The 27500-nt window shown below is 33.2% G+C and overlaps 3 protein-coding genes across 6 annotated transcripts in view; 2 read left to right on the forward strand and 1 right to left on the reverse strand.

Annotated features, from left to right (window-relative positions):
* Positions 1–27500, forward strand: part of LOC127879983 (mucolipin-3-like) — a 226306-nt gene that overhangs the window by 91302 nt on the left and 107504 nt on the right. The gene's annotated exons all lie outside the window — the stretch shown is intronic.
* Positions 1–27500, forward strand: part of LOC127879988 (uncharacterized) — a 212913-nt gene that overhangs the window by 58557 nt on the left and 126856 nt on the right. The gene's annotated exons all lie outside the window — the stretch shown is intronic.
* On the reverse strand, positions 2389–25851 carry LOC127879985 (uncharacterized). The gene is made up of 8 exons (XM_052427145.1): positions 25750–25851; positions 15843–15931; positions 14708–14925; positions 12063–12267; positions 9507–9674; positions 7648–7719; positions 6911–6973; positions 2389–2728 (listed from the first exon to the last, which is right to left on the reverse strand). The coding sequence occupies exons 1-8, from the start codon at positions 25767–25769 to the stop codon at positions 2685–2687; spliced, it is 879 nt and encodes a 292-aa protein (XP_052283105.1). The 5' UTR covers positions 25770–25851; the 3' UTR covers positions 2389–2684.

Consider the following 27500-nt stretch of genomic DNA (forward strand, 5'->3'; position numbering starts at 1 on the left):
TCTATTTCTGTACATTCACCACCACGGGGATTCCTATACTGTCTTATTAAAGTCAGAGATAAGTCCTCAATGTATGTTTATCTTACAGATGATCTAGAGGCATTTAGACTTTCATTCAGATCGCCGCCGATGATAAAAGTTGTCAGACTGGTATTTAACAAAGATTTCTCGTAGTGGTCTATTGTATCACAACATTCGTTCATCTTGACTATCACCTGATTGCCCCCTCTGGTATTGATATTCATAACGGTTTAAGTATCGAATGGATGTTAATTCAACTTAGTATAATGATACAGGTTGTTAGAGGAAATGCAGAGAGAAACAGTATCATAACACTTTCTTTATTATGAACTTGTTTTTGCTCGTAGCTAATTTACCTGTGCGCTCTGTAATTCCATTACCATTTAATATATTATGATGAAACAACATTGATTAATCTACAGAGAACTTGTGTTTGCAAAGAGCAAGGCTTTTACTAAGTACAATGTAATGTGTTTTTGGTGTTTTGACCTTTGATATTTTGCTTGTGCATAGCCATATTACACGATGTCATTTTAGCGTTAGAAAATAAGTCAAAAAGTAGGAAATGAGTCCAATGACACAAAAGTACAAGAGCCTAAAATCTTTCTTTGATACTTAAAGAAATGAGAATATAACAAACAGCATCATCTATCAAATGTATGTCATGTGATAATGTCATTGCGATACGACTGTTAATGATACATCCTGCATTTGCGCCATCCCTATCATTAGCGCCATCTCCTAAGCATTGGCTCCATTTCTTTTGGAAAAATGCAAAATTATATACTACCTCGGCAAGAAGCCAATATCTTTGTGCATGCAGCATCTAATGTATGTTGTACGCAATCGTTTGATTTCGTTAGAGATTTAATTGGCTCGTCACACAGGCAAAATATATCGATTTGCTTTTACGAATTTTACCATGCCACAACATATAAAGGTCCTCACGTTTCCAAATGGGCTGTGATTGTATGTTTCTGTACATCTTTGGCTGAATTTATAATCGCTAAATCGCACTGCATTGGTCGATTTTTAAATACAATGCGAAATATTTAAAAAATAAACACATATAAAAACCAATCACCCTGTAAACAGTATCCGTTAAATTTCAAAACATCCGGACCGGAGCGCATACGGCCAGCCCTCGGAAGTAGCAGTGGTTCATGTATCAATGCTCTCAAAAAAGAGGTGGCGCGCGTGATTAACGGCCGTGAACTCGTGATGTCTTGATTGAAAGTTCTGTTATGCTACTTCAGTGGATAACGTATTACATCATTATTCACGTTGTAGCTTGGTTGTAACTACTTGTGTCACCAATTGCTGAGGAAAAAATAATTTTTCGAGTAAAAGAGTATAATCACACAAACGACATATTTAAGCTAAGATGTTTGTTACTGAAAATAAGTCTCTAGAAGTAAAAAAAACGTCATAAATTAAAACGTCTTTGACCCTTTTTTATTATCATGTTTAATCTGACGACAGAATTTCCATAAACATAACATGACACCTTTGTTTGTTTGGTTCTACCACTTACACAACCATATTTTGTGCATGTTTGTGGTTGATTTGTTGCTGCGTTTAATTATTAGTGATTGTAGCTCATATTCAGCAGCACGATTCTGTTGACAATAAGACAACAGTGTTATCAATTATGTCATATACTTTATTTCTTTACTTGAAAATAATCGAAATCTAAAGAAACTAATAAAAAGTTATTATGCCTATATTTTTTAAAATAAATTACAAGCATATTAAAGGTATTGTAATAACACTCACAAACACAATGCTCCACGTACACGTTAGAACAATAGAATTGTATAATAGGAAGGATCAAAACCTGTACAAAGCGTTTCTACAAACGAACATAAGATAAAATTGAAATTGAAAACCCGCGGAAAGAGATGTACAACACAACGTTATTAAAACCCTAATTTATTTACTAGATGGTTTTTACTTAAAGCATTAATTTAGATACACCTGCCAGTTATGAACAGAAATATTGTAAACGATACATATATTGTTAACAATACTTTATGTTATCTTATTTTGTCGCACACTTCCTTATTAATTTGGCTTACATTTATGTATAAGAAAATTTAATCCATTTAATCCTTTTATACAAATAAATGACCGACATCCAAAATATCTATATCGCTGCAATGTATATTATAAAAGATATGGAAACCGATGTTGAATAGAAAAAAAGATAATTTAATTGCTCTGTACCCTCAATGTTTGCACTAGTTATACATCAAATTTATAAACGCTTCTAAAACGGTTAACGTATATTTGCCTTTGCGTGAAAAAAAACTTTATTTATCGTTTTATTTGCAATATGATGCTGTGAAGTGTATGTTAAAAAAACGAATAAGAAATGCCTCAGCTCCAAAATATCAAGAGCGATCAAACCTACCTTGGCCCATCATAATGACATTGCATGTATGACAAATAACACATTTTTTTAAACATATTATGCAATTATATACGTAATCTTGTGTATGATATGCCAAATAATTGCTTGAACAGACAATACTATCTTAGACAATAATATCCTAACTCTATGTGGCTCTGCATCAGGGTTGTTATTGTTTCCCATGTCGGTGTCAGCATTGTCTTCAAACTTTTTTATGTTGTCTTTCTTTGTTTCTTGAGTAAATGAGCTTTCAGTTGACATTCTCGGTTTTCATCGTTTCGTCTGTCTCATTTCCTGTAAACATTAAATAGTTTTATAATAGTTTCAAGTTTTCCTTATGCCTGACATTCTGGTCAGTTTCAGTTTATTGGCAAAATCAGCAAGAACATCCCTTGGCCACATACTAAACAAATATACATCAAGATGACCACACAAATGAAATACTAAACAAACAGCATTTCACATAATGTATACTTTAATGAATACCTGAAATACATAATTGGTTTTCAACGTTAACATGAAGCAACAGAGTAGCTAGCTAGCAAGGCATCATTTCTTTCTAACATAGAATTGTAAATATATTTGGAAATATTTCTTAATTTTCTAGAGTTAGTACTGGAATCATAGATGTGACTTGTTTACATTATAAAACGACTGGTTGACATATATACTTAATACTTAAATCTTGATAAAGGGTACATATACATAATAAGGGATATTCTGTTTCAACCATGTTACTGTTACACAGTCTGTTAAACATTTTGCAATTTTCCTGTTTCTCTCTAGGAATGTTTTTGTATCTAGTTTCAATTTCTAAAGAATGAGCGCTTAGTCTAAATCTTGTTAGAGCTTTTCTATGGCAATCATTATCAACACAATCTATATATTTTTCAAATGTATAATACTTTTTTAAATTTACAATAATTATATAATTAACCCTTGCGAATTAATCATATCATACCATGACTGGAAATATTGACCTCGAAGGCGTTGTTTGATTTTGGATAATGGTCTGTTATGTTACATGTTCATGCAATAAATAACTAAAGCCCTAAATCTTCAATAAGGTCGTGTGATAGCTTTTGTCCAGCATAGTTTTACATGAGTGTTATAAACGTGTTATCTGTGATATTATTATCGTACATAGATCGTATAAGTGAGTTTGGTGAATTAATAATTGTGCACCAGAATTTAAGGGACCTCTCTTTACATATAATAGATATGGAAAACGTCCTAGTCCTAGCCCTAAGACGGCTGCATTTGATGTCCTGTTGACGAACACCTAATATTATAAAATTTTAGATGTATTTTATCAACCTCATTGTTTTATAGATCCCCCAAACTTCCATAACCGTATGTAATTATGAGTACAAGTAGACTGTCAAAAATAACAGTTTTATTTTACATCGAGGTTTACTCTACTAAATATAGACAACAAGGTGATTATATGCCTTTAAGGCTTGCTCATTCAGGGTTTGTTAGCGTCATTGAGTGAACCATTATAATTGAATTTAATACCAAGGTAAGTAAATTTGTCAACAATTTCTATTATTTCATTATTCAATGACCATAGATAATTATTTGGGGTTTTCTTTCTTTTAGAATATACATACTTTAGTCTTTTAACATTTATTTTTTGATCCCATTTTCGAGAGTAAGTATATACAATTCAACTGGGCTTGTAAGCTATCAGGATCTGTTGTAAATAATGCTATATCATCAGCAAATAATGACATATACAAATATAGACTGTCTTTATCCTAACAAGTGAGTTTCTCAAAATCTAAACTATCAGTTATATCATTTATGAACAGAAGAAATAGGAGAGGAGAAAGAGACTCCCCTTGTTTGACCCCTAATGAAATATGTATAAAAATTGCGAAAAGAAATGGTTATCAGTATCTTTAACATAGGATTCGACATTTTGACATTATGAAAACAAACTTTACTAGAATTATTTCTATTGATTGCCTACAAAAGGAGATACATATATTATTATTTACTTGAATCTTTATTTTTGGTATAGTATGTACGCATAACTACGACCATGTTCGCGTATTTATTTCAAGTAGTTAAACTCAGTTATATCCATAGAACTAAATTTCCATATATATTATCTTATTTGTAACTACTTTTGGAATCAAAACTTTATTTATTTTTTTTCAAAGGTGAATTTCTCTGGTTTACATCGCACTTCAAAACCACACACAATTAATATATTTGTAAGGTAGACAACAACGTTGTTAAACTGTCCTGATGATTAGTAGCGTGATCAATCACTTTGCATATGCTATTCTTTTCTTAAAATTAACGGCTTTTCTGTAAACCTTAACTGTGAAAATACTTTCGGATACAATAAACAAAATCAACATGAAAATCATGACAGTTAAACCATACAGTGTTTCCCTTGCAAGCTCTGAGTAAGATTATAGAAGTATGCTCAGTGTCAGTGTCAGCGCCTTTGCCTTATATGTCACATGCCTTTTTATTCTAAATCATATTTTATCAAACAAGTTCAGAAATGTTGCTTAGCGAATTCAAAAAAACGAATTTCTCTGACGAGTTCTATAAAATATGGAGTAATATAACAAGAAGAGTCAGATCAATTTGATCAAATACCTATCAACGAATAAATCCCAATCTTACATAACTAAAACATACTGATCTCGTACTTATTAATTGCAGTTTAATACGTTTTGTTCAGGATGATATGTAGATAATGTAAGGTCATAAAAACAAAATAAGAGTTCCACATATCCAATTTATCGATGTCCACAGCCAATACATGTAATTAGAATATCAAAAGCGGCTACTTTGTGATCTTAAAATATATTTTGTAATATTCACCAAGATTTGGAAACATATCTAAATATATGCAAATCAGTCACTTCAAGTATAAACGGTTTAATACACTGTTTTCCCCATTTTATTGAACATTTTACCCTCTGAATATTATAATGCCTCTGTAAGCCATCACAACGTCTACTTCGTCATCCTATTTGATAAGTAAACGGAAGCGACCAACTTCTACGGAACTCGATACCGAGAATGTGAAAAGAGTTGTGCGGTCGGTCAGTCAACGGATATGTATCCAATGAAGAAGGTCAAAATATGAGCCTTGATTTGAGAAAACTGGGCTTAACGTATGTGCGTTAAGTGTCATCCCAGATTAGCCTGTGCAGTCCGCACAGGCTTATCAGGGACGACACTTCCGCCTAAACTTGATTTTCGGTAAGGAGGGACTTCCTTGAAACTAAAAATATCATAAAAGCGGAAAGTGTCGCCCCTGATTAGCCTGTGCGAACTGCACAGTCTAATCTGGGACGACACTTTACGCACATGCATTAAGCCCAGTTTTCTCAGAACGCGACTCATATAATCGTACACATTTCATTGGTAAAACATATTAACTACCTGTATTACAAGAAAACCAATGTACATGTATTAATGTATATTCCCCTGATGCAAATGTTTTGTCCAGATTTTTCTGTCTAAACTTATACATTTTTTCGCACTCACTATCATGCTCCTCTCATTACATATAATTGTCTTTAGTGAAATGAATACAATTCCGAGAGTGTACATTTCGGTTTCCATCGACATTTGTAATTTTCCTGTCGTATTAGAGAAAAATCACTTTGTTCTTTACTAAGATACACAAGGATGCAGTTTACCTTGCAGCAGTTACACATTTTAGAATTGAGATTTACATGATCGTATCGACATAAATTAATATATATTTGTTAAACATGTTTTATTTATGTTGAAGCATTTAATAGGCGATTATTTTTCGATTAACGTATCGCTCTATTGTACTCCGAAATATAAGTGCCAAAAGCGGATATACGCGCCCACTGTTTCCTTCTTTGCATATCGTGAGAAAAATGCGTTCAAAACATTATACTTATTTTGTGGTATAAAGTGACACCATTGATACAATTGTTTTGCTGTACAAGTTAACACATACACGGATACTTAAATAATGGTTTATTGGATCTGATTACACGTGCATATATATGAAGCGCAGATATATTTGCGAAGTACGTACCTTATTTATGCTGAACAAAAAAAGAATAGTCACTAGTCAGCAAACTGTATTAATGATAAAACCATATTAAACATGCTGTTACATTATTTCATCACACACAATAAACAAGTCATAAAAAATAAAGGATTCACTAAGCATGCTCTTAAATTGCAGCATTATTAATAAATGAATGCTTGCGTTGATGACTTCAACACAAACACCTTTGTACAAAGATGAAATGCAAAATTAAATTGATTTGATTCTCGTACGCAAGACTCAATTAATCAAAATTAATCTTTGTTTAGTCTCATGTTAAAGAAGCACCAGCAGAAAAAATAATTAAATATAAATGCAAAAACATTATTGTTTTGTAAATTATAAAAAAAAATCAAAAATTATAATTTAATGAATGAATGAATAAATACTAGGAGTGCACATCGTGTAAACACCTTTCTTGGCTGCGTATCCGCCCTGGCCCGTCATCAGAGGTTTTGCTGCCACTCTGTCAGGATCTAAATACAACCAGCAAAACGAGATATATTCATACCATCCACAAAACATGCTAACATTCTGATGTTTGTACCACCAAAATAACAGCGAATGCATACTCATTGATTGTTGACAACACTAGCTGTTTATCTTGTTGTGGTTTTGATATGTATGCATCATAATGAAATAACAAGCAAACTTTTTTGTTCATTTAGTAAATAGTTCATCAAAATAACATAATGAAAGCTAATGTTATTTTAAACTAGTTTCACACAAATCAAATGCTACCCATTACACTTTAACAACTAAAATATAAATATATGTAATAATTCAGGATTTCACAATACGTAATACACGCTCAGAGCAGAAACAATACAAACTGCATAACCTTATGATGTACAAGAAAAAATACATAGTTGTACAGTGTGGCATTGTTTTGGAAACTTTAATATCGTCGACTTTATGTAAATGTCGGTCCGTTTTGTCGTTAACACATGTATCAAATAAACTAACTCACAAAACTATATATGTACAAATACATGTATTATCACTATGGCGCCTTACTAATCATTAATTAATTTTCACATTGGTTTCTAAAGAATTTCTCGCATATCTGGTTTGTTTACGAATTAACTTACCAACAATATACATTTTGACAAGTAAGGGCTACCCGTATACAAAGTGCACATGAACCTACCTGTTGCCTTGTAACGGACACCCATCTCTACTTGTACGGGTTGTTGTCCAGGGGTAAACTGCTTAGCGCCGTCTAGAAACGACACATATTTCATTCGTAGCGAAATTGTTAAATAATATAATTGTGTTTATAAAGTGCAAAATTTTATCTCATAATTGAGTATGGAAAGATATGACTTGTCAATATGTGCCAGCTAGAAATAATTTAGCTTAAATTGCAGAAATGACATAACGGATATATAAAAGCAATCCAATGGCAGTAAAGTATAATATAGCAGTGACAAAATTGAGTTGTAAAAGCAGTTGAACGCACCACTTTGGGAAAGCAAGTGTGATACAACTTCAAGTTAAAATTCGATTGCAAAAGCAGGACACAAGCCGTGCTCGAAAAAAAGTTATTGTACAGTCTTTGTTTGTCCGCTTTGTCACCAGTGGTGATATTTCAAAACAAACATTAGTAACGTACGAATGTTTTATAGATAGAAGTTTGTTCGCGAAAAAAGACAATGCATGTATATCTATAATTCCAGTTGACGAGTACACATACTGTTTAAATAATCTAATAAGTATACTGATAGCGTTTGCAGTATGGCGAATCTGACAACGATTACAAACGTTCATGGTCTATCACAAACATATCGTTGTAAAATAACAATATGATAACAATGTATCACTGAGTTATTTGGTGGAATGAATAGTTTCGAATTGCAAACCTTAGCAATATTGCTCAACGATTAGCTTTTTATATAATGGAGTAGACACCCAGGCTATGCTTTCGTTTGCAATAGTAGAAATAAATGTTTGATTCATGTCAGTTAATCAATTGTTCGTTGAGTAATGATATACAACTGCTTTGTGTATTCATCAGTTCAAGCAATATATGTAAAGGTCATGTTTACTATTCGTTTATTGTAGATTGCCAAGTAAAACGTTTCTTCTTTAAGAATCAAACATACATGTACTATGTTTATGTGTGTGTTACGTTCCTTTTAAAACGTTTCAAAAATCAATATGTTCCATTTTAGTAACTAACCAACCATAAGACTGTCCGACTTCTTCATGCCCTCTACATGCCCTCCGTCGATGTCATTACCATTTAAATTTAAGAAAACGGATATTTTAAAACTCGAGATGTTTACTATAAACATTTTATCGTATGTAACGTTTAACTCTGATTCATGTTTTTTGGTACACTTTAAATTATCCATTGACTGTTTATTGCACACGTAGTATTGCATTCAAATTAAAAATTTACAGATAAGATAAATATTAGCCAGTAACAATTTATGATTTGATATAAAGAATAATACATTGAATCATTTTAAATGTTATGAAAATTTTCACAAAATATCACCAGTTTACATTATAAGCATTATTTTAGACTTATATACACGTGCCAGTCATCAACGGTTTAGCGGGTAGAAAATACATGATGAATTGATAAGGATCGTCATTATATGAGACTCAATATTTACCTTAACTACGTCAAGTTCAACGAAATTGTCTAAGATAAATTTATATTGATTAACATGACTAGCAAACATTAAATAACAGTTTCAATGTTCATTCCATATCCAGTTTGATATTAATTTCGATATGGAATCCAACATGGTCGATATATCCGTAGAACATATTAAGAAATTATCCATACGAATAGTGTTGGTAAAGTTATAAAAAATAACATGGAGAGTTCGTGAAAGTTGTAAAATATTATAAGTAATTTTATATTAGAAATCTTAATTTTTTATTCTGATGCGAGACAATTTTATGTGTTTTTTTGAAACGTCGATAGTTCAAGACAAGTTAAAAACTTTGCGTAATAACAGCCAGTGCACACTTAAGCGGCTGTGGATATTTTACGTTTGGGCAGAGCGCTGCGACTGGAGTGGCGATTGGCGCCCTTGCTGGTATAGCAGTGGGCGAGTCCCAGCAGAATCAAGAAGCACATAGCGAGTCCCACTCCGATCAGAATTCCTGCTATATACTGGTTCTTCTCACGTGACTCTCTTTCTTCGCCGTGGTGGTAACCTAGCAACGAGCAGTGTAAAATGGTGAACCGGTATGTGCGAGATTCTAATAATTAAGACAACTATTTTGTCCTTTCTACCAAGGGCTTGTACTTTATTAAGTAAGAACATTCTGCCGCAAAGGCGTTGTTACACCGTATGGTAACATAGCTACAGGAAAAGTATAATGTGTGATTGTAATAGTCTCGCAGGAAGAAGTACACTATTATCCAGAAAGAACCTCCCACTTAAGGTAATTTCTTCGCTGTGGACGAAATCTAGGCATGGGATTTGTAGTATGATACTAAATACTAAAATGTGTATTGACGTTTCTACCATTTCTTGAAATGAGTTGACAATTGTTAAAATAAAAACGGTTTGCTACTAGACTATTTCTTCCTTGTGGTGGTAATCCAGCAACGGGGAGGGTTTGTCATTTGTGTACGTGTAAACTCTACTGGAACTGCAAGGATAGTTATACTTAATCAAGTATAAACCTTCTTCCTTGAGGTGCTTGGTTTAACGTTATTGAAAAATTCGGACGGGAAATGAAAATCATTTGATCTGCATATCATTAAACTGCTATTTATGAAATCAGGACACATTGCTATTTGAATAAAAAATAGTAGGCTATAGATCATGGCGATGTACAAGTCGTCTTTCTGAATAAGTACGTGACTGTACTGAAAAATATTGGCATTGTATTGTAAAAGTAAAAACAATAATATAATAAAGCGTTCGATGCAAAATATTTTAAGTATTATTTATTGACTTCATAATAATGGACGAGAATCTCGCCCGGTTTTAGCCCGCAACAACGTAAATTTAATTTGAATAAACTAAAAACTCTGCAAATACAGAAAACTATTGAAACCGCTGACAATGCGAGATTCGACCAATAAACATCTCGGATATGCTCGGCAAAAAAAAACGGGGAAACACTGTTCGACGCCAATTTGAAAATGATCAAAGGCATTAAAATTCGTAGTTTTAATTTAACGTTTTAGTTTTAATAACCCAAAAACAGTTTTAATACGCTTGGAATAATCTCTCATTGACGAATAGGCCCGTGAATTCCTGACAAAAAGGACCCAGAAAAGTTACACACAGTTACCGATATGCTTTGCTAGAAACATCTTCGATATAGAGTCTGTTTACTTTTTTGATAAAAAGAGTTTGACGAAATTAATCTTTATCTCTTTTTAGATTAAATTGGATTGGAATGCACACTAGAAAGAAAAATGAATCACAGAGTTTTCAGCTGAGCGATTGCTCTGTCAACTAGCTAATACCATCTTCAAATTCGCGGTGTTCTAGTTACTCATAACGCATTTCGTGACTGGTGACTTCCGATTCAATTAAACCATTGTTTTGTTTCGTATTAACGATGATCATTTAACTCAGAGAAATTTCTGCTCATTAAGCATGTACACTCATTTTTTAATATTTCCAAGTTAACGATTATAGCATTATTTAGTCGTTTTTTACCTATTTCATTGATAAAATAAATCTGAGTGTGATGTTTATTTAACGAGTTTACAGAAAGCCTTTTTCTTTCAACAAACAATATAACACAGACCCTGTAATATTTATTTCTCACATTGTCTAAACAAAGTTTAAATATTCACATTCACATAAGTGTATATTTATGATTTGCTTTAGACTTTGTTATTACTGGTGTTAATTAAATGTAGCTTAAATATGATTATGCGTATCAATAAAACATTGGTTGCATAAAAAATAATAATAAACACAAGTTAAAGTTGTTATTTTTTCTCTCACAGAAATTCTTGCAAAGGCAGGTGAATAGTACCTAAATGTTTTGTAATGTGTCCAAACTGGTATAATCTAAAGAACATGCTACTTGTGAACATTCACACTATCTAACTGTAAATCTACCGAGATACATGTGTTGCTTTAAGTCTCTAGAAAATTTTTCAATAATACCTGCATATCTTCTCTAAAACAAAAACTGAGAACGTACTGAAACTGAATGACCAAGTTAACCTACTCTGAAATGTTGAGCAGCATTATAATATTAAGTCAATTTACAATAATCATATAAATTATCAATTTAAATGATATGTGCAGTGCAATTGGGCTGAAAACAGATGTATTATACGAATGGATGAAGCCAAATAACTAGGCTTCTAGAAACTGAATACATTTATGTAATTACAAATCCATAACTAAATCGAACTAATTAATGTCATTATATAATGAAAGTTTTGCTTACTAATAATTACTAAGTATAAATTTAATACAAACTCAACAAACCTAAATATAAATCCGATGTTAATCACGCCCCGAGTTCGAAATGGTACAAATAGTAAATTAATGTACAGTAAATAATTATAAAAATACTTTATGATTTAATGTGTACGATATGACATTATAAATATTCAAATACCATCAACTTCCCTGATTGCCTGGTCAAAGTTCAGGCTAACAACCTCGCCCTTTGGTCCGCACTTGTTGTAGACGTTCAACTTGAACTTGTAGTTGGGGTACGTCTTGTTATACATGAATCCCGCTGCGTGGATCAACGCTACGTCGACACTGACGTCATCAGTGCACTTGGGCTCGTTCGGAAAATCGCTTCCTTTCTGATAGGTCTGCAAGTTACGGTGAAATTATATTTGCTGACGTCGAAAACCACAAACATTATTTAAAAGCAGCACATTTTTAGAATAGGTATTTTTTACTTGTTCAGCAACTAAAGTTTTAATCTAAATTTTCTTTCATAATTTTGTTAGAAAGACCAATAGTTTTGACATCATTATTTCAACGACATTTTCTTAATACCGTTTTATACTCCAAAAGAAATTGAAGTTGATATAGCAAACATGTAAAACACACGGAATATTCTATGACTACATGCTTCGCTCAATAAACGGAACAAAATGTAGCTCTAGTGACCGAATCATACATATAATACACTAGTTTAAATGTTGTATGCTCAAGGTGGAGAATCAAACCCATGTCGGTTCATTCAAATGACAAACAGCCCGGCGCCATATATCGAACAATCATAAAAGAACAGATACTTGAAACAAGGTCTATTCGATGACTTAGCGCTCGACTTTTCTTGGTTCTTGTATTAAGTTGCTGGCTCTTTTTTTGTAAACCAAACTGTTTGTTTAGTAGATAAATACCGGGTAAAACAAAGCAGGTTTACAATGTTCAAATATGTATGCTTCAATCATTATAATAGCTCGATCTGTTTTCGAGATATTGAGCCGAAATCATTTTATATACTAACTTACATTGAACTTGACCTTGATCACATCAATCCCATTTATATTCCCTGTATATAAGGACTATATTAATTATGTTGTATTGCAATTATTCAATTTCTGTTCACGTAATTCAGTTCAAACGAGTCTTCAATATCCAGAAAAAGTTATAATTTTTCCAATATTTGATTATATACCTGACCTTTTACCTTGACCCCATCCACTCTTTATGCAATCCAAAGCGACGTCTAGATGCAAGGTTTTCATATGTGAACTTTCATTACATCAGCTCAATTTGTTATTGGAAAATTTAGTGGAATCCCGATTTGTTATTATTTTTCATAAGAGTGACCTTGACCCTATTATTTCCATACACAATTCCACGCGGGGCTGGTTCTTGGTACAAGGTTTCTACTTATGAAATTTACTCTCTTGGTCTGTAACCTGTGCGCATAGCTAATATGCTCATAATAATGAAAAATCTCGGACTAGGTAGTAACCATATTAAGCCTACATATCCTGTAAAAGCACATAACCCTTAAAACCAACCAATATTTCGTACAATAGTTCGAAAAACAAAGTGTACACACAAAAAAAAATATTCTTTATAGCAATAGCCACAATTGTAACTCTAGATGTGGTCTGGTAACATAGATTTAACACGATACAAATCCTCTTTTTTGTATTTTTACGGGAAAATATTTTCAACACATGTTCATGTACCAAGTTAGTGTTCGTGTGTTGTATGTTACCATACCACATCTAGCGTTGAAATTTTTGCTTTTGCTATAAAGGAACACTGATTTTTATGGGTTACCTTTATTTTACGAAATATTCGTTGATTTTGAGTATTTATGTTACTTTAACCCTTTGCATGCTGGGAAATTTGTCGTGTGCTAAAATGTCTTCTGCTGAATTTCTAAAATTAGCATTTTCTTCGATTTTTTTCAAAGAACACTATCAGAATAGCAAACAGTTTGGATCCTGAGGAGACGCCACGTTTTGTGGCGTCTCATCTGGAACCAAACTGTTTGCAAAAGCCTTCAAAATACGGTTCCCGCACTGAAAGGGTTAAGCCATTCATTAGAAACTAGCTTTTTCCAAAAAGTTAAACCCGATTATCTAAAGTATAAAGCAAAGTATAACACGATCCTCGATTTTGACAAATACACCTGTGTATGTATAAATTCTAAGTGTAAAATTCAATACAGAGTAACCGAAGAAGTTTAATATGGTGTATACATGTTGTAAGTTTAAAATAAAACCATCTATGCATAACCGAGGAAAACCTTATCCGAAAGCTTAAAGCTACCTGACTACGGGGCGAAAATTCTGCCTTGTCTTCGATATCAAGAAAATAAGGTTTATGAATTATGAAAACAGTACAAATCAACCTTATTAAATGCCGGGCCCTGTAAGTCATTTTGTAAAAGTGCTACACGCCTTATCAATTGTTGATGGTAGTCAATACTTTACTACAAATATGTTTTGCATGTTGCATTAAGGGAATTCGATAAAGAATTCATTTTCTCGGTTTCCCATGACATAATGATTTAGTACCAGGTCGTGGATGTAAAATTCGAGCCAGATTTTGCTCGATTAGATCCTGTATCAGGGATAAGTAGTCAAAAGTCAAATTAGATCTGTGCACTGCATCCATCATTACATGCGTAAATATAAGTATAAAAGTTTTTTCAATGGTTTCCGAATAAAAGAGAACACCAACTTCAGAAATTTTAAAAGAGCGATGGTTTGATAACCTACTTTGAGAAAAAGGATCTGGTTTAAATTCTCCTCTCTGAAATAAAAACAAGTTTACCGTTTTGCCCACATTCAATGTCACTTTGTCGTCCGATATTTCCGCGTAATGGTTGAATATGTAGCACGTGCCCTTACAGTCCCCCTCGGTGTCCGAAGTGAACTTGATCGTGCACGTGTCGTTTGTCTCCTCGACAGCTTTACTGATCACGCGATAATCATTTTCCAGCGTCAGCTTGAACGAGGATCCGCATTTGGCTTTGGCCTCAATTTCAGTCGCTGTAAATATGATCCCCAGTACATATTTCGGTTATAAAAATGTTGTTCCAAAGTCGGACCTCTAAAATTAATAAAGTATTCCTTTTGAAACCTATTACCTTTAAACGCTGGAATCCGACGTCAGTATAACGTCAAGATCTAACATTTAAGTCAAAGACCAACAACTTTGCAATGTTATTCCAACCAGTTTGAACAACTACGATACAAACATTTTCGTTTGCATAGAAATGAATTTTTTTATATCTCCGATTAGACAGACCGTAGCTAATTGAATAACAAATATCTTACTTTAACAACTTTTTCAATATGATGGATAGTGTGTATGTGCGTATTTCGAAGTTTATGAGGTATTTTCCGAGCAAGAGGCTGCATTATGTGTGGACCCGGACTTTGCCGCAGCAGTCCTACCTAACTTACGTACTAAACTGACGAAAGTTTGGACGACATTTGGATTTAAGCTGCAATTTAAAGCTATTTCGTTGTAACTGAAATATTTTCCATTTTTGGTATGATCTTGTGTTGTTGGGGGGGGGGGGCATAGTACCCGGAGGAAACCCCACTGCCCCGTATGGTGACCACTAACCAAACTCACATGCTGCTGGGAACGGGATTTAAACCCGGGTCGCCTAGATGAGAAGTGAGTGTACCAACCACTGCGCTAGCCAGACAACCTAATACGATTGCATTAGCATAACTTGTAGATATATAGCGCAACAAACTTTGAAACTGAGGTCCACCGATCGAGGCCTGAGATAGGCGTTGAAAATGATTTGTTGTAAAGTGAAATTACGTTTATGTACGTGTATTTTTTAACGTTCACATTTATCACCATAGCTCGGATATTTACACGCATGATATCAAAAAAGCACTATGTTCTGGCTATGAATCCTTGTGATGTATGTGAGGTTATAACTTACGCAAGCAGCGGACCGTAGCCACCAAGACGAACACACAAAGCGTTTCCCGCAACATCATGACAGCTAGAGTTAAAGCTAGAGTCGGGGTTCTGAAATGATAGCGCACAGTTGTTCATCTTCAGGCAATCATAATAACGTAAACCATGAGAACAAATGAAGAAGACCGTGAATTTTTGATGGCGTGTAAGGTAATGTAATACTATGATTAACAATATCGTAAACTGCAATGAAGAAATTAAAATCTAAATATTACAAACACAAATATACCATACGCATATAGATGTGCAAAATGTTTTGCATTCCAAAATACTATATCAATACTTTTGCACAGCAACATGTTCCTTAACAAAATCAAAAACAAAATCAAGACATTTCCCTGATCATATATGCAGACATTGCTCAACATTGTTACAGGGCTTATGCATCATCGACAGTTCAATATTTATGCCAGGAATGTAGAAAAACTATTGAAAAATTAAGCATCATGTTAAAGAAATTGAACTAAATACGGAAACATCTGTAAATATAGCCATGTATACATATACCGTGTTCAGTTTGACTTATAGACTTTTGTGTGATACAAACTTTGGACCGTACGGTGTTATTGTTTAAAGCATACACGATTTGTAATTTCTGGTAAACATGGCATGCCAATCTGGAACCTGCCAGATATTATATTCAAGATCTGGAATCTGATATAAATTGCTATTTTATTGAATTACATTCGCGTTTATATCGATACACGTCATACATGTATCTCCAACAGCGCCACACAACTTTCATATTATTGACATTCATACTAAGAATAGTATAACAAGCATGTGCACCCAACGATTATAAGCGTTCTAACATCACGTCAAATGAAATGTCATATAGAAATATATGGGCGGTGCTCTGTGAAAAAAGGGTTTAATGAATCTGCGTAAAGAGTCGTCTTAGATTAGCATGTGTAGTTCGTACAGGCTAATCATGGACGACACTTTCCGCTTATATATATATTTTTCTTTAAAAGAAAGTATCTTAAAATAATCCAGATAACGCACATACATTAAGCCCCCTTTTCACAGAGCGCCGCTCATATTTATGTATTGCACGCTGTCTTATATGTGCATTCTACGTAATAAAGACAACAGGGACAAGGGCGTATGGTTTTGACAACTTTTGTTGTGCAAACAAACGTCACATTTATAGTATAGTATTTCATGATATTTAAACATCTATGATCAACTTGTGAATGTTTAATCTTATTCTTGAAAACATGATCATGTATCGTTATAGGCAAATAATATGCTCGATAAAATATACATGCGGCGAGCGATAAACTAGATGAAAGTGTTGAAACGTGGTTTAAAAGTAAGTCGCTAGAATATACAGCTGTATGCTGGTATTATGTGGTTTAGTAAGGATTAGTAAAATTGGCACATGTTTGCACTCGGGTATATACAATCGGATTTTATCTAATTAAAACCAGTTTGGTCTGTATATGATAAGAAAATTTACACACAAACAAATCAGTTAAATGTGTAGCTTTCATTGCAGGGATTTTATCTCAAAACGAAACACAAACAAACACGACATATTCATGCATAACGGTACGTGCCATGATTGGCGAGCATTTGATAGATAATGTTATTTGTTATATTTCATTTATTTTTCAACGCACATACGAAGGCCCAAATCTTTACAGAATATAAACACATTCTATAATACATAAGACGTAGTGTTTATTTTCAATTAATAAGTGATCAACTTAATTAAGAAGTCACCAACATGAATAAAACATATTGTACGAAATATACCACAATTTTGTAATACTCAATAAAACCAATAACTGAATGTTAAACATTATCAAAATAATTCATCGACAGCAATATTTGTATACAGTATGATAATTCATGCAATAAATATAAGATAACTCTTCTTCTTGAAACGATGATTTGTGTCCCTTAATTCAAATGCTTAATTTACTAAAAGGCCAAGGTCGACGAATCTTAACTAGGCTCATATATATTGTTTTTTCCACTATCAACTCCAATTTTTTTAATAAACCTCGGTCTTTTTCCGTTAACTTTTTTGTTTAATACTAGTAAACTGTTCTTATCATATTAAGACTAACGTTTTAATCCACCAAGACATTATTAGAAAACTACTTTTTCTAATTAAACACGCAAGCAACTCAAATGAAAAAAAAAATTAAGTCCTGTATACATAATAGAAACCATAACATAAAATATTTCACTTAAAAAGCTATAGATGTGCATTGGCGCCAGCTCCTAATCTGAGCGCCACCTCCTTGGCATTGGCTCCATCACTTTTTGAAAAATGCAAATGTATCTATTAGGTCGGCTAGATGCCGTTTTTTTGTGCACGCATTCACTTGTAATGGTTCAAAGTCAATCGTTTTATGTAATGCGCGATTTAATTGGCTGGGAAATTGCTCGTCACACAGGCAAAATACATCGATTAGCTTTTACAACTTATAAAGGTACTCACGTTTCCAAATGGGTTGTGAGTGTATGTTTCTGTACATCTTTTGACGAATTTATTATTGCTAAATCGCACTACATTGGCTGTTTTTTTTAAATAATGCGGAATATGTTGAAAAAACATATAAAACCAAATCACCTTGTAAAATTATCCGTTAAATTTCAAAACATCCGGGCCTAAGCGCCACCTCGGAAGTAGGATTGACTCATTTATCAATGCATCCCCCAAAAGTGGAGGCTCGCGTTATAAACAGCCGTGAAACTATCCAAGGGATGTCTGTCTTAAAAACTTTACGTCTTGCACGGCTTTTTGTAACCTTTTTCAGCTTCACTGATCTCGATCCAAAATATTTTCCACCCATTTTTTTTCGAAAACACCAAAGAATTTTATGCGCAAAGTGAAACCTAATTACGTGAATGTTCTTCGAGTGTAAAGCATATCGGTTCTTTGGAATATTTTAGACCACAGGCTTCTTGGGTATTTTCTTAGCCATGAAAGGAATTTGTTTAAACAGGTTTTGTTTCTGAACGCAAAATTGTCTACTGGAATTGTCCAGTTTTCATGTAGACTGCACAGTAGGTGCTGATTATTTTATCAGTAACGTACTTTTTGTTGAATTTTGTACCCTCCATATAAAACCATCGTCTGTAAATAAAACGTGAACAATAAGTAGGGTGGATGTGATAATATGTTCATTTTTTATTCAATGTTATCCAGTATCGGTTTTATTGTTTACAGTCATATAATCTTGTATATCATTTCGAATAGGCCATTATTAAATATGCTAATTTTAGCCAATTTCCGTACTCCTTGCGAAAATATCAGGCACTATCTACTTTTCGTCCGCTCCCTACATTTGCTTCTACATCCATGGGAAAATTGTGGAAAATATTTTTTTCTGAGTGTTTTTCAGGTTGGCTGCACGGAAGTGGTTGGCTACTTTGTCGGTTAAAAAAATAACAAAAAGGGTATCCACAAAATGTATCCGCCGCCCATAAATTATAAATACTTTGGTTATGCAAATTAGGGGCTACCTGGGCATTTGCCTTCACAACCCATTTGTGAAACATGTCATGATGTGTTGTAATCTTTTTTCTGAAAGTACCACGTTATCTGTGTATTTTATACTGACTGCAAATAAGGTGTTGGTTATTATGGCGAAAACCACAGAGTTAACTAAGTTGCCCTTATAATGTACTCGTGAAAAAATCATCACATAGGGATTTAGTCTTGAACGAATTGCACATGATTAAATCCATACAATCTTAAATTATTACAAAAATAAATCAAATAAGATTATTGAAACAAGCAGATCATAATTGACTGTGTTCACTGTAGTAATTCCCCTTTTGCTTAAAAATAATTTAACTATTTAATTGTCCATCTAATTTCGGCAAATCTTATAGCGCTACTATGTAACTGTTATGTTAGCTATACAATTGGAAAAAATAGCCTATCTTTGGAAGCCATGACCATGTTTCTGTCTGAAAAAGACATTATTTTTTCCCCCTTTGTTTTACCGAACACGGTAAAAATTTAAGACCTGTGTGTGTGTGTGTCGTGTGTCATGTATCCCCACTGGATACTTAGGCCCGCACGGATTTGCTAGAATGCAAATCTGGACCAGATCCGAGAAATGAACGTAATGGTCTTTTTATCGTTTGAACTAATTAAAATAGGCCTTATCCGTCTGAAGGTTTTCCTGTTCAACTATACATATATAACATACTTCTCTTGAATTTACCATTGATTTTATTTACATGATATTAATCGACCGTTGACCGTAAGTATTACTTTGATCATATAAATCGGACAGAAATCTGGATTTTGTGTGTAACATAATTTTCATATGGGGTTTAAGTGCTACATTAATTTGAAGTCATTCAATACAAAAAGAACTTACAACTCGGGCAAGCCCTTAAGCTCTTTATGTTAAATTTTGACCTTGAAATATGGCCTTGACAACAACCAACTTCCCTTGGGCAGCAAATCAATAAATACAAGCTAAGGTTTGTCAATTTCATAAAATATTCCCCATCAAGGAGCATGGTATATTGCCAGCTCAAGGAATTCTAAGTATTGCCTTCAAAAACATTAAACAACCATTGCACTCTTAAGTTGTTAATTGTAATCGCCATTGTTTACGATAGCCTTTCTATTGATCGTGTTATATAAATAATTATAGTGTTCGAGAAATACTATGAACAACAATTCTATCAAAATAAATAAATTTTCTATAACAAAACTAAATATAAAGAATGAAAATGTGAACTACACACTGACCTGCGAATTGCCGCTTTCCTGTCCTTTTTCTGTTTTGGTAGTAAAAAATGATACAATTAACTTTTAGCGTCAGCGTTGTTTCGATGTTAGACTGAGTTTAAAACATAAGACTGTCTTAATTAACAGCCTGGGGAAATTGGCTGACACAGATATGTCACACGTATAATAAATTCGGGGAGATTTATATTTAAATTATTAAATTGTTTCTGTTATTAGTACGCATCATATATATACTCAACCAAACTTATAACCGATCACTTGATATTTTGGGATATTTAAACTCTGCGTTATGTGCTTAGCAAAACAAATAATACCAAATACATTTTATTATCACCATTTGTACCTGCTGGAAATTGTAATTGGTATTTTGTGTTTATTATCTTTAAGATCCCTAATACTTTGTTTCTTTTGAAACCATGTTTGTGCTGTGCACTATCGTTTGTATCATAGTGTTTTATTGTGCGTGCATTGTTGTACTTTATCGTATCAAGTAACATAAATGCAAATTTATTAATCAAAGTTGCAAGCGATGTACGTTAACGCGTGACGAATTAACAAAATGCGCCAAAAAGATGACCACGGTTAAAAGAATCAAAGAGTATCAAGCATTTTGTAATAAAATAACCATAAGAACTTTTAGACGATTTACATTTGGAAAACATCTAAGTCCGTGATGAACACATATTTTGGAAATAGCTTTTTGTGCACGACACAAAATTGTCCAAATGGAAAAAATAATGTATTGAAACTTTTATTTTCAACGATATTCAAACACATCGCGTGTATGCAGCTATAAAATACAAACCTTAATTTTGATTAAATATTGTAACCTTAGATTGCATTACATTTAAAAAAAAAACTCTAGCAAGTGTAAAGTTCATAACAATAAATTTGGACAGGACATTATCGTTTCCCTCCACCTCCGCATCAACTCTTATGCCGTCATCACAATGTTTTGATAGATCGATCAGATACAGGACATTGGATAAACAAGGCTATTGTCAAGCAATATGGTCCCCTACCGGCTCCACCACTATTGTCAGAAATTCCACCATTTTCAGATTGATTTTTTTTGGTTACCATAGCTACCACAATTTTTGACGTAGGAACAAAAATGAAATGACGTGCATAATGTCCATATTGCCATCTATCCATGTTGCAAGTTTCATGAAAAAAATATAGAGAACTTTTAAAGTTATCGCAGGATCCAGAAAACCACCATTTTAAGCAGTATTTCTAGTCTATTTGTTGCCATAGCAACCAGAATTTTTGACGTAGGAACAAAATGAAATAACGTGCATAATGTTCATATTGCCATCTATCCATGTTGCAAGTTTCATGAAAAAATATTATGAACTTTTAAAGTTATCGCAGGATCCAGAAAAACCACCATTTTCAGCAGTATTTCTAGTCTATTTGTTGCCATAGCAACCAGAATTTTTGACGTAGAAACAAAATGAAATGACGTGCATAATGTCCATATTGCCATCTATCTATGTTGCAAGTTTCATGAAAAAATATTAAGAACTTTTAAAGTTATCGCAGGATCCAGAAAACCACCATTTTCAGCAGTATTTCTAGTCTATTTGTTGCCATAGCAACCAGAATTTTTTACTTAGGAACAAAATGAAATGACGTGCATAATGTCTATATTGCCATCTATCCATGTTCCAAGTTTCATGAAAAATATTAAGAACTTTTAAAGTAATCGCAGGATCCAGAAAAATGTTACAGACTCACAGACTCACAGAGCGCAAACCATAGGTCCCCTCCGGTGAAACCGGTAGGGGACAACAATAAATTGTTAGGTCGTCTCTGTGTAAAATCCTTACGCCTTTGTCGCCATTGCCAAGCCTTACGGGCTAATACTGTAGTATTTGTATTATGCATCGAGATAGTCCATAGTTTTACATAACTCGTGCGTAACGAATTCATAAATTTGAGCCATTCTCTGTGAAAAGGGGGTTTAATGCACGTGGGAAGTATCATCCCAGGTTAGCCTATTCAGGCCAACCAGGGACGACACTTTCCGCATAAACTGGATTTTTGCTAGGAAGATACTTTCTGTAAACGGCAAATACCATTCAAGCGGAAAGTGTCGTCCCTGATTAGCCTGTGCGGACTGCGCAGAGCAATGGGCCGACACTTAACGCACATGAATTAAACCTCCTTTTCAAAGAGCACGACCCTTATTAACTCCGGTTTTAGTTGCATCACTGACAAATATAAAAAAAACGATCGATTATGCTTTAAACGCGTTTCTCACATCATTTAAACAAAAACTGGACAGGAATATGCTTCCTGTATATTTGTTATATTTGAACGACCTTTGTTGACACATGGTACGGCCATTGTTTGACTGTAAGCATTCAAACATGATTTCTACATGGTACATTTCATCAAGTATCTTCCTCATATATCTTATATATTCGTCTATATTTGTCATTTGTCATTGATATAACAGGTGATTTTAATGCTTGGACTGGAAAGCGCAATGATTTTGTAAGTGATGAATACCTTCAGAACTTAAATATGCTTCTGATGAATACAGTACAGCTGTATTTTTGCCACGAAACAGTCAAGACAAAAATGTAAATGAAAATGGTAAATTGTTAATTGATTTCTGCAAACAAACTGGTTTTCGTATCATGAATGGTCGTGTCTGTGAAGACTCGCACTTAGGTCGGTACACATGTATAAAATATGCTGGCTGCAGCGTTGTTGATAATGTACTATGTATGCCTGAAATGATGCCAAATTTCACACGATTCTCAATATCAGATCCACATTGAATCGAATCACTGCAAAATAGACTTTTCCATTAAAACTGAAAACATAAATATACCCCATAAGGAATTAAAAAAATGAAAATGAATCAAGAAACTTACCCCAAATAGTCAATACTTTTAAATGGGATGAAAATAAAACACTATTATTTATCAACAACCTTGAATCTGAAGAAAATCTGAAGAAATAACAAATGAATTTTTCAAATACGGCATAATAGTTATAGAACTGATAATAGCAACGAAAACAGGACAAATATGGAACAAGTCAGGTCTCAGCATTCTACCAAGCAAATGAAGACACTATACATTTTAATGAAGGATATGTTAACGGGGAGTTCAATATTAAGTATGAAGAACTTAATATTGAAATAAGCAATGACGAAATATTCAAAGCCTGTAAAGAGTTGAAAAATAATAGATCAGGAGGACCTGACTACTTCATAAATGAATTTTTCAAATACGGCATAAACCATCTTTTAAACTACCTAAGTAAATTATTTAATAAGATCTCCAATTTAAACTACTTCCCTAAGAATTGGTCAAATGGTTACATAATACCATTACATAAAAAAGGAGACATAAACAATCCAGAGAATTATCGAGGCATAACACAACTAAGCACACTCGGAAAATTATTTCCAATAATCCTTAATAATAGACTTAACAAATGGACAGAAAATTATAGTGTCTACGTAGATGCACAAGCTGGTTTCCGATCAAACATGTGCACCACCGACAATATTTTTATTCTTCATGCAGCAATACATCAAATAACAAACAACAACAAGAAACTATATGTCTGTTTTGTCGATTTCACAAAGGCGCTCGACTTACGAGTAAGAGAAAATATATGGCACAAACTTATTACATTTAGGCATCAGAGGTTAAATGTTAGACATCTTCACATCTCTCTACTCAAATGTTAAATCATGTATTAAATTCAAAAACTACTTAAGCGACAGCTTTATATGCAACCTCGGGGTCCGTCAAGGAGACTGTTTGTCACCGTTTCTGTTTGCAATGTACATACACGACCTTGAAGAAACATTGATATTAAAAGGCCACCAAGGTATAAATATTCACATGCTAAAATTATTCTTACTCTTATATGCTGATGATATTACAATAATGTCAGAAAATGAACAAGACCTTTAATATGGATTAAACATTTTGCATCAATACTGTAATCAGTGGAAACTGACACCGAATGCTCAGAAAACAAGAGTATTAATATTCAAAAAAGAGGAAGAAACCCAAGAGGACAACATTTTCTACATGGCAACCAAGAACTTGAAATTGTCACAAATTTTCAGTATTTGGGAATAACATTTTCCTCACAAGTATCCTTCAACCTAACATTTGATAAACTTGCAGACCAGGCCTTAAAAGCAATATTTATTTTAAAATCACATCTATATAATTTCACCGAGATCTCAATTGAACACTCTTTATCACTATTTGACAAACTAATAACACCAATTTTGAATTATGGTAGTGAGGTCTGGGGCTTTAATAATAGTAAAAGATTAGAGACAATACACTTAAAATTGTGCAAACAGTTATTAGGAGTCAAGATACAAACTCAAAATATTTTTATTTATAATGATCTTGGTCGATTTCCTGTAAAATGCATCATTATAGCTAATATTATTCGATACTGGTTCAAAATCTTAAAATGCCCTTAGACCAAAATAGTCAAAATCACATATAAAATGATGTTGATAGAGCTAGAATCTAACCCAAACAAACCATCTTTGGTAAAATCACTCAAAGAATGTCTAGAACAATTAGGCTTTTTCATGTTTGGCTAAATCAGGGGGTTGGAAATGAAAAATCGTTTATAGCATCTCTAAAACAAAGAACACAAGATATTTTTTGGCAAAATTTAAACAATGAACCCCACATGTCCTAAAGAGCATCAACGTATATACTTTTTCATGACTTTGGCTACAAACATCTCAACTGTCATAACATAAAAAATACCGACAAGCATTCACACGTCTGAGGACATCTTCACACAGACTAGCTGTAGAAACAGGAAGAAGGCACAAACCAAAAATACCAAGGAACGAAAGGAAATGCATATCGTGTAATACACTAGAAGATGAATTTCATTTTTTACTAGAATGCCCACTATACATGGAAATAAGAAAAATTCACATTAAAAAATACAACTGGAAACACCCAAATATAATTAAATTTTCAGAATTAATGTCCTCAAATAACAATGGTATAATAAAACACCTAGCAATATATATATACATAAATCACTGATGTTAAGAGACAATATTACTCACACAATTAATAATTAATCAACTTACACATAAAATAAATATAATCATACTCACGAACATACACGCCTATACATAGGTTAAATGGAGATCCACATTTTTTCCTAGTCTCAGCCTCCTAGTTACAGCACTGTTGAAAACACACAGCACTATTTTTTTCTCCAAATTGGTAGATAACAATTTGGATCAAGAAACAGTAGCGGTACCTGAAAACATATAAAAAAACAATGTTGTAACAAATATGAAATAAGAGTTTATTAGGGGTATTGTCAACCATAACAACCACATAAATGTAAATATTTGACATTATATCTCATGAATATACGAGTTATTATATATGTACTATGTTTTATTGCTAACGGTACACATCTATGTATCCAAGTTTATAAACAGTTGTCCATCATGTTCCATGCTATTATATTTTAATGTAGGCCCTAATTGTCCAAATGGGCAATATTTACTGTGTTATGCATTTGGAAACAATAACATGATTAGTGTACACATCTTGCAGATGTTCCATGCTGTTATATTTTATTGTAGACCATATTTGTCTAAATGAACAATATTTACTGTTCTATGCATTTTTAAATAACATGATTAGTCAATTTAGTGTACACATCTTTCACGTGTATTATTGTGTATCATTATATGCTAAATTCCTTTATTTAGAAACTAATAAGTTAGTCAACTCTTACATAAACGTCAACCTAACGTTTTGCTTTCGGATAAGGTTGTCACACTTGTAAAACTGTACCACACTTACCATGACAAAATCTAGCTGAAACTGCCATGATTGTTAATCCGATTATTCTCAAAAACACTTCACTTACTGTAACGGAAACACGCCAATTGAAACATGGACATAAATATTTCGCATACTGTCCTACTCAGTAACTCCCAGGACTGCTAGATTTTAGCCATCGGCTTATCAGCAGAACACATTAGTTATAACTGTTCTGTGGTCATAAAGCACACTCCTCTGTCAGGCTCAAAACAGCCTGCTTGGGGATAATAAATGAACCCAGGTGTTATATCTGGCCAAATGTGAATATGCTGCAACATGTTTCAGCGAGTTATCGACCTGTGTAATAAGCGGTTGTGCCAAATATTAATAGTCAATACAACATTTATTTTGATTATTTTATATTTATAAAACAGGTAAGCTTGAAATTTGTTAGTAAAATAATTTTATGTTCACCTTTGTTAGATTTTAAATTTCACATGTAACAAGCACCGAACATGTAATATGAAATGATTGAAATTAAAACTAATACAAGTTAAATGATTTTAAAAGATAGTTTTCTTTACTCTTTCAGATTGACAACCAAAATGACTTTTAATATTCCATTACTGAGGGAACTTAGAACAGTTTTTGACGAAAATGATTCCGAATATATTATCTTTGATGAGTTCAAAGCATTTCTAACAAGAAATATCTTTAAAAAAGATATACGGCGCTGATAGTTCAATGAATGAGATCAAGGATAGCGAATGTCTTTTTCTGTGCAGTTCTTAGCTGCATCACACGCAGAACGGGATGTTACGCGGAGTTTTCGCGGCTTATTTTACATTATTACATAGTGCTGGTTATAAACCTATAGATACAAAACAGAAAACCAAAAGAAGAATGGAAATGAAATTAAAACATACGAGTCAACCGGCCACACGCGAAATATCCGTATTTATAGGCGCGTTCTTCGAACAGACCTGTTTAAGTGTTTTATCGGGCATTGCTATTTGATTTTATTATTAACAGAATCGAGAATCATCGCGCTCATGTTTAATACATTAGTCAACATGGTGAACTA

The sequence above is a fragment of the Dreissena polymorpha genome, chromosome 4, assembly GCF_020536995.1.
Source record: "Dreissena polymorpha isolate Duluth1 chromosome 4, UMN_Dpol_1.0, whole genome shotgun sequence".
In the NCBI taxonomy this organism is placed as follows: Eukaryota; Metazoa; Mollusca; class Bivalvia; order Myida; family Dreissenidae; genus Dreissena; species Dreissena polymorpha.